The sequence below is a fragment of the Melanerpes formicivorus genome, unplaced genomic scaffold (assembly GCF_026170545.1).
Source record: "Melanerpes formicivorus ecotype bairdi unplaced genomic scaffold, bMelFor1.0.p_v2 SCAF_14, whole genome shotgun sequence".
NCBI classification, from domain to species: Eukaryota; Metazoa; Chordata; class Aves; order Piciformes; family Picidae; genus Melanerpes; species Melanerpes formicivorus.
Genome location: NW_027142366.1, coordinates 5,658,370 through 5,675,655, shown reverse-complemented (window position 1 = coordinate 5,675,655; position 17,286 = coordinate 5,658,370). Strand labels below are relative to the sequence as shown.

Sequence of the window (17,286 nt, the reverse complement as noted above, 5' to 3'; positions counted from 1 at the left end):
CAAATCCCCTCCTGGTCTCACTCACTTTCCCAGTTGCCCTTACACAACAGGTCTGGGGCTCTGAAACTGGAGGGCTACAGGAAGTAGATAAACGTCCATCCAGAGGGTTGCCTGGGATAACTCAGCCAGCCCTATGCATTAGGACTACTTGTGTTAAGGAAAAAAGGAGAGCAATTGTTGTAGGTGATTCCCTTCTGAGGGGAACAGAGGGCTCCATATGATGCCTCCCTATGATGCCTCCCTGGGGCCTGGATCAGAAATGTTACAAGGAAACTCTGCAGTCTGGTACAGCCCTCTGATTATTATCCATTACTGGCCATACAGGTTGGAACCAATGAAGTTGAGTACCAAGGTGTATGAGCAATTCAAAAGGACATCAAGACACTGGGGTGATCGGTTGAAGGATGAGGAGCACAGGTAGCATTGTCTTCAATACCTTCACAGCAGCAAAGACTGCACTGAAGACTGTAAACACAGCAAATGCACTCAGGGGCTGGTGCCACAACCAGAACTTTGGGTTCTCTCATCATAGGACATTTCTGCGGCACTGGGCCTGCTGGGGACAGAGTTCAGCTCTCTCAAATGGGGAAAAGGACTCTTGCACATCAGTTGGCAATGCTCACTGATAGGGCTTTACACTAGGTTTGAAGGGGGAAGGGGCTAAAAGCACACTCACTAGACATGAGCCTAGGGGTGGTGTGCCAATGGCAGGGGTGAAATTGATAGCCCAGCTCAAGTGCACCTCTACCAATGCACACAGCATGGACAACAAACAGGAGGAACTAGGAGCCATTGTGCAGCAGGTTTAACAAGACCAAGTGCCAGTCCTCACTTTGGTCACAACTCCAAGCAATGCTACAGCCTTGGGGAAGAGTAGCTGGAAAGCAGCCCAATGGTAAAGGATCTGGGGGTGCTGGTGGACAGCCAGCTGAACATGAGTCAGCAGTGTGCCCAGGTGACCAAGAAGATCGATGGCATCCTGGTCTGGATCAAAAACCAGTGTGTCTAGCTGATGCAGGGAAGTGACAGTGCTCCTATACTCAGCCCTGGTGAAGCCACAGCTTCAGCACTGCGTTCAATTATCAGCCTCAGAAAGACACTGAGGTCCTTAATCATGTCCAGAGAAGAGCAACAAGGCTGCTGAGTGGTTTGGAGGGCATCATACAAGGAATGGCTGAGGGAGCTGGGGCTGTTTAGCCTGGAAAAGAGAAGGCTAAGATGAGATCTTATTGCTTATCTTATTCCAGCAGCAGTAGAATGCTGCATCCATGTACAGCACCTCCATTAATAGCATGTAATGTTCAAGTATCAGACCAATATAGTCATAAAATGTAGCTTACACAAAAAACAATGCTCCTCTTCTATGAGAAAGAAAGGTTTAACCTTCTTTTCATTCCAAGAATTCTGGCCACCAGTAGGTGGTGTTTCTGGAAATGGCAAGAAGATGATTTTTCCCCCCCCCCCGCTACAGATGAAACACAAAACTCCACCTGTGATGCTGGTGGCTTTATGCAAGACTGAGGCTCCACATTCCCTGCCAAATAAGCTTATTTTATCCAGGTGATTTTGAGCTGAGCAGGTCCAAGAAGGGTGAGGTTGAGGACGTGCACCCAAAAACTTAAACACCAGTAGGCAAAGCGGCATCGACCTGAAGGTAGGAAAGTGGGAATTGCTATTGTCAGCTTGGCAAACAAGCCTTCCCAGCTGCTCTCAACTTCTCTCACGCAAATAGTTCTTCAAGATGGCCAGGGGCTTTTCAAAAGTACACATGTAACAGTAATTAGTGCTTTGTATCGATGCAAGATGTGCTTAGTTATGAGCTGCACATAAATCTCTTAATTATCAATCGGTTAAGCTGTAGGTTTGAGTGGCCAATCTAATTGGGCCAAACTGCCAGAGGCAGAAAGGGAAGGCGAAGCGAGCATCAGGCAAAATAAAACTGACACGCCACAAGAGAAACGACGCTCGGCTAGTCCCAGGCAAAAAGAAACCAGCAGAAACAGGGTTAATCCTAGCCTTATAAGGCTGTTCAGCAGCACTTCAACTGCACACAAATTAGAACAACCCTGGGAATCTTTAAAGCTTGTTTTATTGCCAAGGACATGCAGCAAGATCTGCATTTTGCTGTCGTAAACTACCCTTTATTTAAGACTTTTTCAAACAGAAGAGACTTTTACATGGGTTTTCTTTGACTGCTGAATCGTCAACAGGTGGCATTGACTGCAGCTTTGCACACCTAAATGCAAGTTTTTACTGGCACACCAGCCGAAGCCGACACATCCATTAAGCCTGCACCTGAGCTAAGAAGCAGCTTCTGTTGTCTGGAAGAAAACCAGCTCTGGAGAAATGGAATTAAGGTAAAATAAAGTGTTTCACACTGCGTGGGTTACCTGTAATGCTTGTAATTGCTTGACTTTCGGTGGCCTTTCAAGGTGCAATTAAAAATCTGACCACAGGGTCGACCTTTTAAAAATTCAATTGCTTAGACTTGTCTTTTATTGTACTTAAAGCAGCTTTACTGCCTTGCTCAGAAACGAGAAGATGTTGCATGAGAGACAACAGCCTCACGTCTGCCTTGCACAGCTGCTGGAAACAAACACCAAACCTTCTGCAAATAAATGCCGTTTCATAGGGAGATTTCAGCAGAAAGCCTTACGTTATGGAAATGATTCAAAACATGGCAACAGCTACTGTGTACTTATGCCTAATGCATTATGAACTAAAAGCTTTGTAATCAGTACCTTTACATCTGGTAGCTATTGCTGATAACTTGAACCCATTGAAGCAAACTCAGAGCTGTATTTCTGGCTGGGAATATCCTAGCACTCCTCCTGCATTTAGTGGTCTGCTCCTTTTTCTTCTTCCTTAGACTGTACACCAGCAAGAATTAAGTCATTAAAATGAATTGCATGAATTTTACCAGTACACAATTTAACCTTTAAAGATAAAAAACAATAACTATGGTCTAATGTAATTAAAATCAAGGCTTTGGGAGTAAAATGAAGATGAAAGCGATTCAAAGTAATTCAAATTCAACAGGAAACACCCCTGGGTTATCACTCTTTGGGTGATTTCTTTTGGGGGTACCTTTTGTTTGGTTGTTTTTCCTTGGTGGTTGTTTTCTTTTAAATAAACTTCCAGTGATCTTTCAAGCCCACAGCATTCAACATTTCTAAGTAAACAAAGCAGATAACCGATATTTCCCGTTCCTATCCGGAAGTCAGGACAACAGCACTAATCACAAAAGAAAAGCAAATTTGAGTCTAACCAACGTTGGTGTGAATCACTGTGCTGCTTGGAGTCACCCTCACTTCCAAAAAGTCTGCCTTCTCCTTCCCACTGAAAGCACAAGGAACCAACTCCTGTTCGTCTCCGTTGCCTTCTCAGCCACACACTCTGCCACTTAACAGCTTTCCAAGCTGATGATGAAATAAATATGCTTTTTTGTTGGTTTTCTATATAAAGTTTTTCTTCAGTAGGCTAAACTCACTCATATTTTCTATTTTTCCACCTTCCCTCTCCCCACCTTCTATTTTTCCACCTTCCCTCTCCCCACCTTCTATTTTTCCACCTTCCCTCTCCCCACCTTCTATTTTTCCACCTTCCCTCTCCCCACCTTCTATTTTTCCACCTTCCCTCTCCCCACCTTCTATTTTTCCACCTTCCAACACAGAACCCCAGATGGGTACACACAATTTTCACACAGCTGCCCTCACAATACCTTGTCATCTAGAGCAAAATTAAATTCCTCTAATGAAATCTTGGTCTGCAGATATATTGACTATAAATAGGTGCAATAGGTGCATGTATCTCTATCTGTCATGTCATTTCCTACAACCTCAGCTGCGTATCTTCAGTCAGCAGAGGCATATGGTGCAGTGCTGGAGCATGACATTAATAATTCTCCATTTGCAAATTGCAGGTCCAAGGATGTGCACTGATTCTTAAAAGAAAACAAATGGAACTAAAACTCTTCTACCTTCCACCCTGCATGAAGAGACACTCTCGATGAAAAGCTTTTATTAGAGAGATTCAAGTACCACAATGGTAAAAAGATTCCTACATGATCTTAGGGCATACAGGAACTGCAAATTCTGTCAGTTGTAACTTACGTAGTGTCCTGTGACAAAACAAAACACCACAACTAAGAAATTGACTATTTGTACTGCTATACTTCAGTCAATTTTAACTCTGATTTGGCTTCTAAGGAATTCGAATTTCCTATACAAAAGCGTCCATCTCCTTCCACTCGAGTCAAAATGCTTCCTGTGAGCTTACCTGAAAACAGCCCCAAACCTGATTTTTTTGGCATTACCACCAAACTGTGAGTGCTGGTACCTTCTCTGCAGATATTTTAACCATGGAAACTTACTCTGCCTCAATAGCCCCTGTTATATGTAACAGCACGACTTTTAACCTAAATGGATCCCACTTGTGTAACGAAAGCATGTCTTCGAGACTAGCTGATAAATCAGAACACCAACAATACGTTATCGGTCTCTTCTTATCATGTCTTTACACAATCTTTCTTTTCCCTATTGGTTTTGTAGGAAACATTCTGATACTGGTTGTCAACATAAGCTTTCGTGAAAAAATGACCATTCCAGACCTTTACTTCGTAAATCTCGCAGTAGCTGATCTCATTTTAGTTGCCGATTCCCTCATTGAGGTTTTTAATCTGGACGAAAAGTACTACGATATCACTATCATTTGTACCTTTATGTCTCTGTTCCTTCAGATCAACATGTATAGCAGCATTTTCTTTCTGACATGGATGAGTTTTGACAGATACATAGCACTGGCCAAAGTAATGAGGTCCAACATATTTCGTACTATGCAACACGCTAGATTAAGCTGCGGGCTCATATGGATGGCGTCCATCTCTGCGGCGCTAGTGCCGTTTACGGCCGTGCACTTACAGCACACCGGAGAGGTCTATTTCTGTTTTGCAGATGTAAAAGAAATCCAGTGGCTAGAAATCACCTTGGGGTTTATTATCCCCTTTGTGATCATCGGTCTTTGTTACTCATTAATTGTCCGAGTCCTTATAAAAGCACACAAGCATCGGAGTCTTCGGCTGCGGCGACAAAAGGCTCTGCGAATGATTTTTGTCGTGGTCCTGGTTTTCTTTATCTGCTGGCTACCTGAAAACGTCTTCATTAGCGTTCAGCTCCTCCAAAAGAAAAGCGAGCCTGCCTCTTCAAGCAGCCCATCCTTCAGACATGATTACCCTTTGACAGGACACATTGTGAACCTCGCAGCTTTTTCTAACAGCTGTTTGAACCCCTTGATTTACAGTTTCCTAGGGGAAACCTTCAGAGACAAACTGCGGCTCTACATCGAGCAGAAAACAAAAATGTCAACGTTGCATCGCTTCTGCCAGGCTGCCCTGACGTCTGTCATTCCTGACAGCAATGAGCAATCTGAAGTCTGATCTCGTGGTGGCTGTCTTTAAAAAAAAAAAAAAGATGTGACTGTGAAGTTGTGCAAACAGTGAACAAAATGCTTGCTACTAACAGAAGTGCATGCGGGTGTATATATGTAGTATCCCTCTACTGAGTATCGACAGTTTATATTCAAAATGTTTTTATGACAAGACTTTAATGTAGAAGAGTATGTTTTAGTCAGATTTATATTTAATTATGACCAGGATTATTAAAAGCTGAGCACTGACAAAGCTTTATTTTGTATCATACGTGTACGAATGGCAATATAGAAGGAGATTTTATCAAGTTAGGAAGACTCCAGATGTAACCTGATTACCAGAGATGCTACTTTGCTGGTGTATATATAAGGTACTTCCACTGAAATAATGAAGCTGCTGTAACAGCGGGGGGGGGGGGGGGAATCATTACAATGTATTGATGTGGAGATGCAGGAAGCATTGATTTTTTCATTTGTTATTCCCCCCCCCTCAAATATGTTAAGATAAATGACTTCACTGAAGAGAACTACATAATGCTGTTGTCACTGTACTCTAGCATGTCTTCCACAATTAACATCTTCTGAATCTTAATATAATCTAGCACGGTGGTGAGTTTGCCTCTCGTAAATAATCTACTTGATCGAAACTGAAATAATCTGTAACTATATTGCTCATCTCAAGGAAAAAAAAAAGAGCTTCACAGAAGTACAATGTAATGCTTCATTCTGTCTTCTAAGCATTGCCCAAGACCATCTTTCCCAGGATAGGCATAATTGGGCCTTTTGTCAAAAGTGGCAGTGCAGATGCACAAACGTCCCTATCTGCCTTCAGATTTGAACGCAGCCTGCACAAAGCCTCCTTACATTTAGCAGGACCATTTTGATTGTCAGGGGGAATGCTCTGCAAATGAGTACAAAAAGGGCTTACAAAAAAAAATAAATGACAGAAGCATGAGGTTTTTGAAAGGAAAAAACTTGTGGACTGGAGAGTGTGATTAGCTATTATCAGCTTTGCACTTTGTGCATCATCCATCCCACCTCCAGAAGTCTTTGGCCTTTCATGATTTCTACATGCATGTCGGTTGCTTGGTCCATTGGGAGATGGATTCTACCAAGAAAAACAAAGGTTTGCACCACACACTTGTAAAGAGGAGGTTTTAATTTCTGCCAGAAAATAATTGGGGTTTAAATCTGATTGATGTTTTAGCACAGGTTACTGCTGAAGTTGTTCAGAGGAGGCTATAAAGTTCCTAGGGATTAGCGTGCAAGGTCAGGAAAACATCACTTGCTGCACCTCTGAAGTGCACACACTCACTCCACCTCTGTGCTCACGGACTTAAAAGCACCAGAATTCTGCAGAATAAGCTGGTTTGTCCTATTTTCAAATGTCATACATGAATTCACTAGCACATGAACCGATTTTAACAGACTTTAAAACACAAGACACTTAAAACAATGACTGAGGTTACTAAGCAATAGAACCAGTGAAAACAACGATTCCACTCATATTTCTCACGAAATATTTAGTTTCCTACTGGAAGCTTGGGCCACAAAAGACCTGACCTATAAACAGAAAGGCCACAAGACCACGGCTGAATTTGAAATAGCTGGCTAGATACTCCTGCAACAGAAAACAGGAACTGCAGGGTGGAGTTTGCAACCACTGGCGATTACTGGCAAGTGACTGCTAATCATGGTCTAAGGAAAATGCCCTTTAATCACATCTTCCCTGCAGGACACTAAATATATCTTCTTTCAAGCAAGATGCAAGCATTGCCATGCCTTTCTTTGCACAGAATGAGTTGTTAAATACTACACAAGAATCCTCACACCACTGTGCTACAGCGCTCCGAGTCCTTTTTTCCTCATTATGTTCACTTTTGGAATTAGCCACAATTACTCACATCCTATTGACTGCCAAGGTACATTAATCACACCTTGAAAACAGGCGATTTCAGACAACAGGGAGCTGGAGGCACAGATAATTCTCTTGGCAAGGCAGTTCTGTGAAGTAAGACGTCTTCTGAGATTACAGATATATTAGGTTGGTGTAAATCTTCAGGCTCACCATGAATAAGAAACTTACTTGGGGTCACAGGAATCCACTTTCCCAATTACAGGTGTTGCTTATTTTGTTTTTTATAGGATTAAACTCCTTTCCCCCTTCTCTTCCTTCTCACTATAGGAATCTGAGCTTTGATCAAGGCTCTGGCAGAAGGCCTCCCATCACCAGTGTAGATAACAGAACAGCAAGAAAATATCTTTGCTCAGAAGCTTATAACAATAAAAAGTAATATCAAATGCCTGCCTACACATGCTATGAAATAATTTGTTTCTATAGCATCTTTTTCAGTAATGTCCTGGTATCACAGTGAACCTAGGAAAGATTGGATTACTATAGTATGAAGAATATAATAGAGGAAGAAAACAAGCTGAAACAACCTATTGCCTGTTTAAAACTAAATTACAAACCTAGACTACCCAGTGAGTTTCCTACTGCTGATTATTTTGGTACAGGATTAGGAACTGTGTCTGAAATGACTAAATTTAAGCATAAGCCCTCTGAGGGAGCTTGGGCTGCTAAGCCTGGAGAAGAGGAGGCTCGGGGGAAAGAGACCTTACTGCTCTCTACAACTACCTGAAGGGAGGTTGGAGCCAGGTGGGGGCTGGTCTCTTCTCTCAGGCAAACAGCACCAGAACAAGACAACACAGTCTCAAGCTGCACCAGGGGAGGTTTAGGCTGGATGTTAGGAAGAAGTTCTTCATAGAAAGAGTGACTGGCCGTTGGAATGTGCTGCCCAGGGAGGTGGTGGAGTCACCATCACTGGAGGTGTTTAGGAAGAGACTGGATGGGGCGCTTGGTGCCATGGTTTAGTTGATTAGATAGTGTTGGATGATAGGCTGGACTCGATCTCAAAGGTCTCTTCCAACCTGGTTAATTCTATTCTATTAGACTCAGTCTAAATAAAATAAGTTGTCTCCCAGGTGAAAAAAAGTGAAACTCTTCCTCCCAAAAGGTCTTGTCTTTTTTTTAACAGTAACTATGTACAAAGCAATATTTACAGGAATGTCCTACAACTTCCATGGATTCAGACGTACGACACGCTTTCTGCAGCCCATCATCACCCAGCATGATTTGATACCATGGCTTATCCATGAACCTAAAACACCTGTGTCCTATGGAGTTTAAAATTAATGAATGTGATCATCAGTAAACAAAACCTTTTGGGAAGAGACAATTTTGCTACAACTTCTTCGCTATTCTCTCTGCTCTCTCACCAATTAATACAAGGAAAGGATTCCATATGCCTTTCTAAAACACTGGACTGATAACAACTATGAGATTTAAAAGCCTGCTTATCACAGATACTCACAATCTGTGCTATGACAGTCTATCTTAAGTCTCCAGACAAGAAATGTTTAGTATTAGGAAAAGCACACAGATGAAAAGAAAATCAAAGAATCCCTGAAACCACTGACTGCTTTTGAAACTGATACCTTAACAGAAAGATGTCTTGAATGCAGAGAGTATTATTAAATGCCTAGAAACATGATAAATCCAACAGCACAATCTGAACCTGGCATGACTGAAAGCAAGTCTTCCTCTCAGCTGTGTAAAAAGATATGACCATAAAAAAAAGTTATCTGAGACTCTGCATCCTCTTAAAAGTCTCAGGAGCTACGCTAAATACCGACTGTGTAGGCACCACACCCCCAACATCTAGAAAAAGCAAAGTCAGGCAGCGTAAAGATAAAGCTTGATGACTTTCTGAAAAGCATTACACGATGTGAGGGCATGTGACAGGGAATTTGAATCAATGAGTCAGGCGATCCCAGAGCCTGTGCAAGACTTTGACATAATGCGAGCAAGACGCAAGGAAAGCCTTCCCTCCCTTCCCCTGTCAGCTCCACGGAAAGATCAGAACACTGCCTTTCAGGAGAGTCAGCTCACCTATTCCAAAAGACAACAGACACTGGATTTTTACTTATTTTTTTAAAAGCAAAACCTCAGAATTCTTTAAACATGGTTTTGTTGGGTTTCCATGGGTTCCCCCCCCCCGCCATGTTATCTGTATCGAATGAAAAAGATGCAGGTTTGTCTTATTTTTTCCCCAAAGGAATCAAATATTTATATCACTAATTCCCAAGAGACAGCATACACTGAATTTTTCTTTATTTTTTTAAATGCAAAAGCTCAGGATTCTTTAAACATGGTTTTGTTAGGTTTTTGGGGTGTTTTTTTCACCCCAATATTATCGCTATCAAACAGAAAAGATGCAGGTTTGTCTTCCCCCCCCCCCCCCAAGTAATGTGATATTTGTATTACTCATTTCCAAGAGACAACATACACTGAATTTTAAACTTTTTTTTTAAAGCAAAACCTCAATTCTCTAAACAGGGCTTTGTTGTTTGGTTTGGTTGGTTTTGTTTTCCAGTATTATCCCCATCAAATGAAAAAGATGCAGGTTTGTCCTATCACAGTATCACTAAGGTTGGAAGAGACCTTGAGGATCGTCAAGTCCAACCTGTCACCACAGACCTCATGACTAAACCATGGCACCAAGTACCACATCCAATCCCCTCTTGAACACCTCCAGGGATGGTGACTCCACCACCTCCCTGGGCAGCACATTCCAATGACTAATGACTCTCTGTGAAGAACTTTCTCCTTACCTCAAGCCTAAACTTCCCTGGCGCAGCTTGACACTGTGTCCCCTTGTTCTGGTGCTGGTTTATCTTATATTTTTCCCCAAAGTAATCTGATTATTTATATCATTAATTGAAAATGGCTGATCTGACACAGCAAATCCATTCTACTACAGCTGCAAATAGGAAAGATTTCGATTGAGAAACAAACAAACAAATGAAAACCAACCAGCAACAACCAACAAAGGCACAACAAAGCAAAGAGCCAAACAAAAAACCCACAACACAGAGCACAAAGTTTTAGCATTTCAGACTGAAGCATCTGTGGTTTAAACAACATTCACTGGCTGTACAGTGCAGGCTCTAATCTTTTTTTTTCCCCCAGCTATCAAGTTCTGTTAGAGGCTAACTGAATTTTTCCCTGTGTGAGGATTTTGCTGTCTTCTCTCCGCTCTTTAGTGAGATTGCAAAAGGGAAAAGGTTGTCCGTACAATTTTAAATGGTCAGGATTGTCACATTAAAGATGAGTTAGAATGTGGTTTACCATAAGTAAAAGCATGTCAAGTTCAACCCTGATTATCATTTAATTCCATTTGAACTTCTGCATAAGTAGGAAAAACAAGTGACAGGATAAAGGAGGCAGGTTTGAATTGCAATAGCTAATCATGAAGGTGAACCAAGGAATTAATTTGGTTTTGATGGAAAACAACCAAGATAAGGGTTTTAATTTAAGGGACAGTATCCTTCCTGGACACTCCAAAAGTCTTACTTTACCCTTTCAGACCACCCAACAGACATTTAAAACCTGCATAACAGAGAGCACAGAAGCAAATTCATTGTTTCATTTGCTTGTAACTTGGCAAAGAAAGTTTACACTCACATTACCGGCAACACCTACAGCAGCCCATTGGTACTCAGTTACACCCTGCTCAGAGACTGTTTGCTTAAGTTATTTTTACATTATGTTTAAATGTGTCACAAATAAACCATTTCCCCCTTGGAACTGCACTTCATCTTTTGGTTTCAAACCTGCAACAACAGATGATAGAGAACAGGTCATATTTAAGGCAGGCGTACAGACCTCCTTTTCTGCAAGGCTGTTCGGTTCTGCTGCCAGGAGGTACATGGTGGTACCTGCCCTGTGCTGGGCTCTAAAGACAGACACACTAGATCTGAAAATCTGAAAACCCTCAGTCATGTTTCTAACACAGGTTGCCCAGGGAGGTGGTAGAAGCCCCAAGCCTGGAGGTTTTTAAAGCCAGGCTGGATGCAGCTCTGAGGAACCTGATCTAGTGTGAGGGGTCCCTGCCCGTGGCAGCGGGGTTGATACTAAATGATCCTTGAGGTTCCTTCCAAGCCTAACAACTCTATTATTCTATAATTATTGTCCAAACTATTTATTCCACACTGACACACAAACCACCAAACTTTTAGCCCTTGGCTTCTGGCTTCCTTGCAGACTCATTTAGCAGCATGACACAGCCACAAGCTCAGAATAAACAGCTGCGTACTGGACCAGCTACCCAGGATGACAACAGAAGATTCTCAGGATTTCACACAGGGCAGGACCAGCTTATTACTTTCAACTCAAGTCTCTAACATGCTGCTTCAGGGTTTTTTACATATATCCAGGTAATTCCACTCCAAAATTTAAAGATCAATGAGTCTCACAATGTCACCTGTGGGCTTGGAGTGGCTTTGGAAGTTGTTTGACCCCTGTGACAAAACCACATTCAAGTTTCCAACCTATTTTCTCAAACTGTTCAGCCTGCTACAGAAATATACCAAAGTTTTCAAGTTCTAAATTAACAAACCACTGAACTGTTCACTACCAAAAAGTAAGAGTTATTTTTGCTTTAAACACACCTACCCTAAACAGATATTTCATGCATCAGGGTAAGCCCTTCCAAAGCAGCGATTTTGCTTACAAGTCCCAACTCAACAAGATCTGCAACCAAAATCACTGAAAAGTCTTAAAACCTTTTCAAATTGCATGGAATGTGTTTTGTGGAAGGACTTCAGCAAAAGGGGGGGAGGAGGGAATGGACATACTAGAGAAACAGGAAAATTATTGGAATATTGCTAAATTATCCTTCCAAACTGGAGCTAAGGCTGTTTATACAGAAAGAGATCAGTGGTAGAACTGCCTAATAGCAGTGGAGATAGATTTGTTTTCTGCCTCAGCAGCAGAAACATTTCCTTTCCCGGACATTCGCTCAATAGAAAGAGTAATAGAATGGCAAATAAGATTTTCTTCTTTTCATTCGCTCTCCATTCAGAACTACAAAAGAGAAAGCCTTTACCTGACCATAGAAACCTTTTAACTCCTGTGTTCCAGTACTTAATTATGAACAAAAGGCACAGAGCAAATTGAGAGAGAAACCAAGGAATGAGCTCCCTTCAATGACGTGAGGATATTCCAAACATCCACCTCATGAGTGAGTAGCTGGACAGGAGGAAGATACAGACAGATAGTGATGCCTGGGGCAACTTAATTTGTAAGCTCACTTGGCTTTCAAATATATACATTCAGAAGAATTGCTTCTGATATTTAAAGCTTAATACTTGCAACAGTGAGAAATGTGGCATCTTACCTTCCTACTCTAATGTAAAGATGCCTGATGATGCATGACAGAACACAGAATTAACCAGGTTGGAAAAGACCTTCGAGATCAAGTCCAACCTATCACCCAACACCATCTAATCAACTAAACCATGGCACTAAGTGCCCCATCCAGTCTCTTTTTAAACACTTCCAGTGATGGTGACTCCACCACCTCCCTAGGAAGCCCATTCCAATGGCCAATCAATCTTTCTGTGAAGCATTTCTTCCTAACATTCAGCTTAAACCTCCCCTGGTGCAGCTTGAGACTGTGTCCTCTTGTTCTGTCACAGGTTGCCTGGGAGAAGAGACCAACCCCCACCTGCCTACAACCACCCTTCAGGTAGCTGTAGATGGCAACAAGGTCTCCCCTGAGCTGCTTCTTCTCCAGGCTAAACAACCCCAGCTCCCTCAGCCTCTCCTCATAGGGCTGTGCTCCAAACCCCTTACACTATTGAAGTGTCATGAGATCAGACCTGCAAACTTGTTGACAGAGGTGCTGAAACTGACATCAGAGACACTGAACCTAACTGCGTGCTCAGCCCACAACAAGGGGGCCATAAGGAAGAACAAAACTGTCCCTCCCTGTCCCCCACTAGATTTGTGTTCTTATTGACTGTCACTGATACTGAGTGAGACCTTTCAGGTCTTGGCCAGAAGATTTTATTACAAGGCCTGCAGAATCAGGATATTTGGCCACTCCTATTCTAAGCCTGAACTAGACCATGACTCAACCTACACAAATATTTGTGGAGAATGAATAAATAAATAAATAAATATTTGATAAAGAGCATGACAAACTTCTACCATGAAAGCAAAAACCCTCCCCTTTAGAAAAATCACAGGGCCACAGATTTGGATGTAAGAATAGCCATGGAAGATGGGATTTTCTTAATAAAATAGGAAAAACTATTGGCTGTTCCAAAGCTAACTGGTGGGGGGAAGGGGTGGAAAAAAGAAGAAAACAGTTAACGAGGTACACAAAGGCTCCAAAGTCTACTCCGAGTCCCCCTCAAGGTCATCATCGATTGCAATGAGCTTTGCATCACAATTCAGGGTAACGGTTCTGTACCCTCCCAGTTATTTCACAAGAGGGTAATTATGAGTAACTCCTATTTAGGATTCAGTACATAATGTAAAGGTAGAGTAGAAGGACAGAGCATCTATTTTCCCCACACACTGAAGACTTTCCACTCTCTTTTACATAACCTCTCTGCTTCTTTCCAAGCGACACAGCTCTAAGTCTTTACTACACTCTCTGAACAGTTCTGACATGTTTCAAACCATAAGATGGTTAAGAGCAGAGCCTTCTCTTCCCTGGTGTATACAGGCTGTTTGCCAAAGCCAGGTTTACAGATGCAAATTATTAAGATAACGCTGAGAAATTTAATAAAACATCGGTTGATGATCTTCTCTTTGATGTCCTACAGAATTCTTGGGGGATTCAATTAGAAATAGGTAAATGCATTCACAAGGAGAGTCTGGCTCTTTCAGCAAGAGGTTCCCCTGTCAAATACTTTCATGCTTGTACCCTCATTATTTCAGGCAGCTTCTAAAAGTCAAAAGATTAATTTTCTCTTCTAATTACCTGTTGGATGTAACAGACAAGCACTTTCCAAGTATTTATTAATCTGCGTGGCTTTGATCTAATACCCAAAAGCCATCTTATCTACGCTGTAGTTTATTAATTGACATACATAAATATACACTAATCTTTCATGTGGTTGACAATGTGCAGCTAAAGACAAAAGGCATCCTTGGAGGAGGAAATTTCTGGTGAAATAATTCGAGTCCCCCATTCATGCTGTGGAAGCACCTATCATTTCCATCTAATCCACCAACACACAATGATTTGTATGTTACAAAAACCCTTGTACCAGGCTCCTGCATGGCTTAAAAAGGCAGCAGCATTCTGACAAGGATAGGGGAAAACTGCTGCCTTTTAGAGTAAACATTATATCTACATTATTCCCCATATGTATATTACATATGTATATGTAATGCATAATCACAGTATCACTTAGGTTGGAAAGGACCTCGAGGATCATCGAGTCCAACCTATCAACACAGACCCCATGACTAGACCATGGCACCAAGTGCCACGTCCAATCTCCCCTTGAACGCCTCCAGGGTCGATGACTCTACCACCTCCCTGGGCAACCCGTTCCAATGACGAATGACTCGCTCGGTGAAGAACTTCCTCCTCACCTCGAGTCTAAACCTCCCCTGGCGCAGCTTGAGACTGTGTCCCCTTGTTCTGGTGCTGGTTGCCTGGGAGAAGAGGCCAACCCCTTCCTGGCTACAACCACCCTTCAGGTAGTTGTAGAGGGCAATGAGGTCACCCCTGAGCCTCCTCTTCTCCAGGCTAAACAACCCCAGCTCCCTCAGCCTCTCCTCATAGGGCTTGTGTTCAAGGCCTCTCCCCAGCCTTGTTGCCCTTCTCTGGACACGCTCAAGTGTTTCGATGTCCTTCTTAAACTGAGGGGCCCAGAACTGGACACAGGACTCAAGGTGTGGCCTAACCAAAGCAGAGTACAGGGGCACTATGACCTCCCTGCTCCTGCTGGCCACACTATTCCTAATGCAGGCCAGGATGCTATTGGCCCTCCTGGCCACCTGGGCACACTGCTGGCTCATATTCAGGTGACTGTCGATCAGCACACCCAGGTCCCTCTCTGTTTGGGAGCTCTCCAGCCACTCCGACCCCAGCCTGTAGCTCTGCATGGGATTGCCGTAGCCAAAGTGCAGCACTCGGCACTTGGACTTGTTGAATGCCATCCCATTGGACTCTGCCCATCTGTCCAGTCGGTCGAGGTCCCTCTGCAGAGCCTTTCTACCCTCTAACTGACTAACATCTGCCCCTAACTTTGTGTCATCTGCAAACTTGCTGATGACTGACTCTACCCCTTCATCCAGATCATCGATGAATATGTTGAAGAGGACATGTATTGGATCATAATATCCAAACCTGTGCCATTTTAGCTTTTTAAACAAACTAGCACTAACATAATAAGGACCAAAACATTAATATATATAGTACCAAATAACTCTACAAGAATCAGGCTTGCAGTGATATGCTACACTGCTTTAACTTCCAAGTTTCAAGCCCTGTCAAGAGCAATTAGGGTTCTGCCCATTTCCCTGCTTTCCATCCTGTATCAGAACGTAGCAAACATTCGCCCTTTCAAGCTGACAACTTAATTCCTTGCCAAGTGGAATAGGTTTTGTGAATTCAAACATGTAATGGGACCTTCTTTTCATTTAGTTTTTTTTTTTACTGAAGTTGTACATATCTTGAGGTTTTGTGCCAGTTTTTTCCTACATTCATCAATTTGGACCTTTTCCAGCAATTTTCATTTCTGATGTTTGGCACTGTGAGTTAGAAGTCATTAGCATAGAACCAGGGGGGAAAAAAAGAAAAGAGAAAGTCATAATTGACAGAAAACAGTGTTCTTACTGGGCTGGAGCTGAGCAACACATTGTCAAGCAGACCTGGCCCCTGCTCCTTACTCCAACTACCGCTCCAAGATCGTTACTCAACAAATTCAGCCCACGAGCGGGAAGGAATCCTGTGCTGAATTTCAATTTTGTGAATAGATTTGCAGCTAAGTCATGAAAGCAAGGATTTATGTTGGAAACCTAACAAGAACCATCAAGGAGGTCTCACCACTAAGTAAAGAACGGCAGCAGAGAGGAAATGTCAAGTACAGGATTCCAAGAAGAGATGGAAGAAATCCCCCCCCTCAAAAAGCAGAGACGGGGCAATTGCGTTTCACCACCAAATTCCTCACCACTTTAATACCCCAGCTATAGTAATAAAAGGAAAGAATTAACTTTGAATGTGGGCAGATTGAGGCAAACACACAGAATTAGCAGGAAACTCTTGCTGGTGGATATGTAACAGAGAACGCACAACTCCTTTAAACAAAAGTAAGAGCCGCACCACATATTGTTTATACCAAACACAGTTGGAGACGTGAGCCTTTCGCCTGGGAAAACCATCTTCAAAGTAGCAACTGTTTTCCCAGCTGTGAATACTCTTTCCTGGGAAATCTGTTCCTACCATTACAAAAATAATTTTCAAAGGAATGCAAAATTATTCAGCCTAATCTATGCATATCCATATTTCAGACGCTGTTTTGTACCTTCTTCAGACACGTCTGTTTACGAGAGGCCTCCTGTTCTCTGTGAGCACTGTATGGTGTCACAACCAAATTTACCTCTTTAAAAAAAAATTAAAATGCATGGTTCATTTAATAAAAATATCTTAAAGCAACTCTTATCAATATTCTAATGGAAAAAAACTGTTAGCAGGAAACAAATGTTTCACTACCGTAACCAGCTGCCCTCAAATGCCTATGAGGACAGACTGAAAGAGTTGGGGCTGTTCAGTCTGGAGAAAAGAAGGCTCTGAGGTGACCTCATTGTGGCTTTCCAGTATCTGAAGGGGGCCTACAAGAAGGCTGGGGAGGGACTTCTTAGGATATCAGGTAGTGGTAGGACTAGGGGGAATGGAATGAAGCTGGAGGTGGGGAGATTCAGGCTGGAGGTGAGGAAGAAGTTCTTCACCATGAGAGTGGTGAAACTCTGGAATGGGCTGTCCAGGGAGGTGG

The 17,286-nt window shown here is 42.5% G+C and overlaps 2 protein-coding genes across 10 annotated transcripts in view; one reads left to right on the top strand and one right to left on the bottom strand.

Moving 5' to 3' along the window:
• Positions 1–17,286, bottom strand: part of CUNH7orf50 (chromosome unknown C7orf50 homolog) — a 158,862-nt gene that overhangs the window by 132,723 nt on the left and 8,853 nt on the right. The window lies entirely within an intron of this gene.
• On the top strand, positions 1,967–6,366 carry GPER1 (G protein-coupled estrogen receptor 1). Its single transcript, XM_068146696.1, has 2 exons — positions 1,967–2,357; positions 3,923–6,366. Exon 2 carries the CDS (start codon positions 4,361–4,363, stop codon positions 5,432–5,434), a length of 1,074 nt encoding a protein of 357 aa, XP_068002797.1. The 5' UTR covers positions 1,967–2,357; positions 3,923–4,360; the 3' UTR covers positions 5,435–6,366.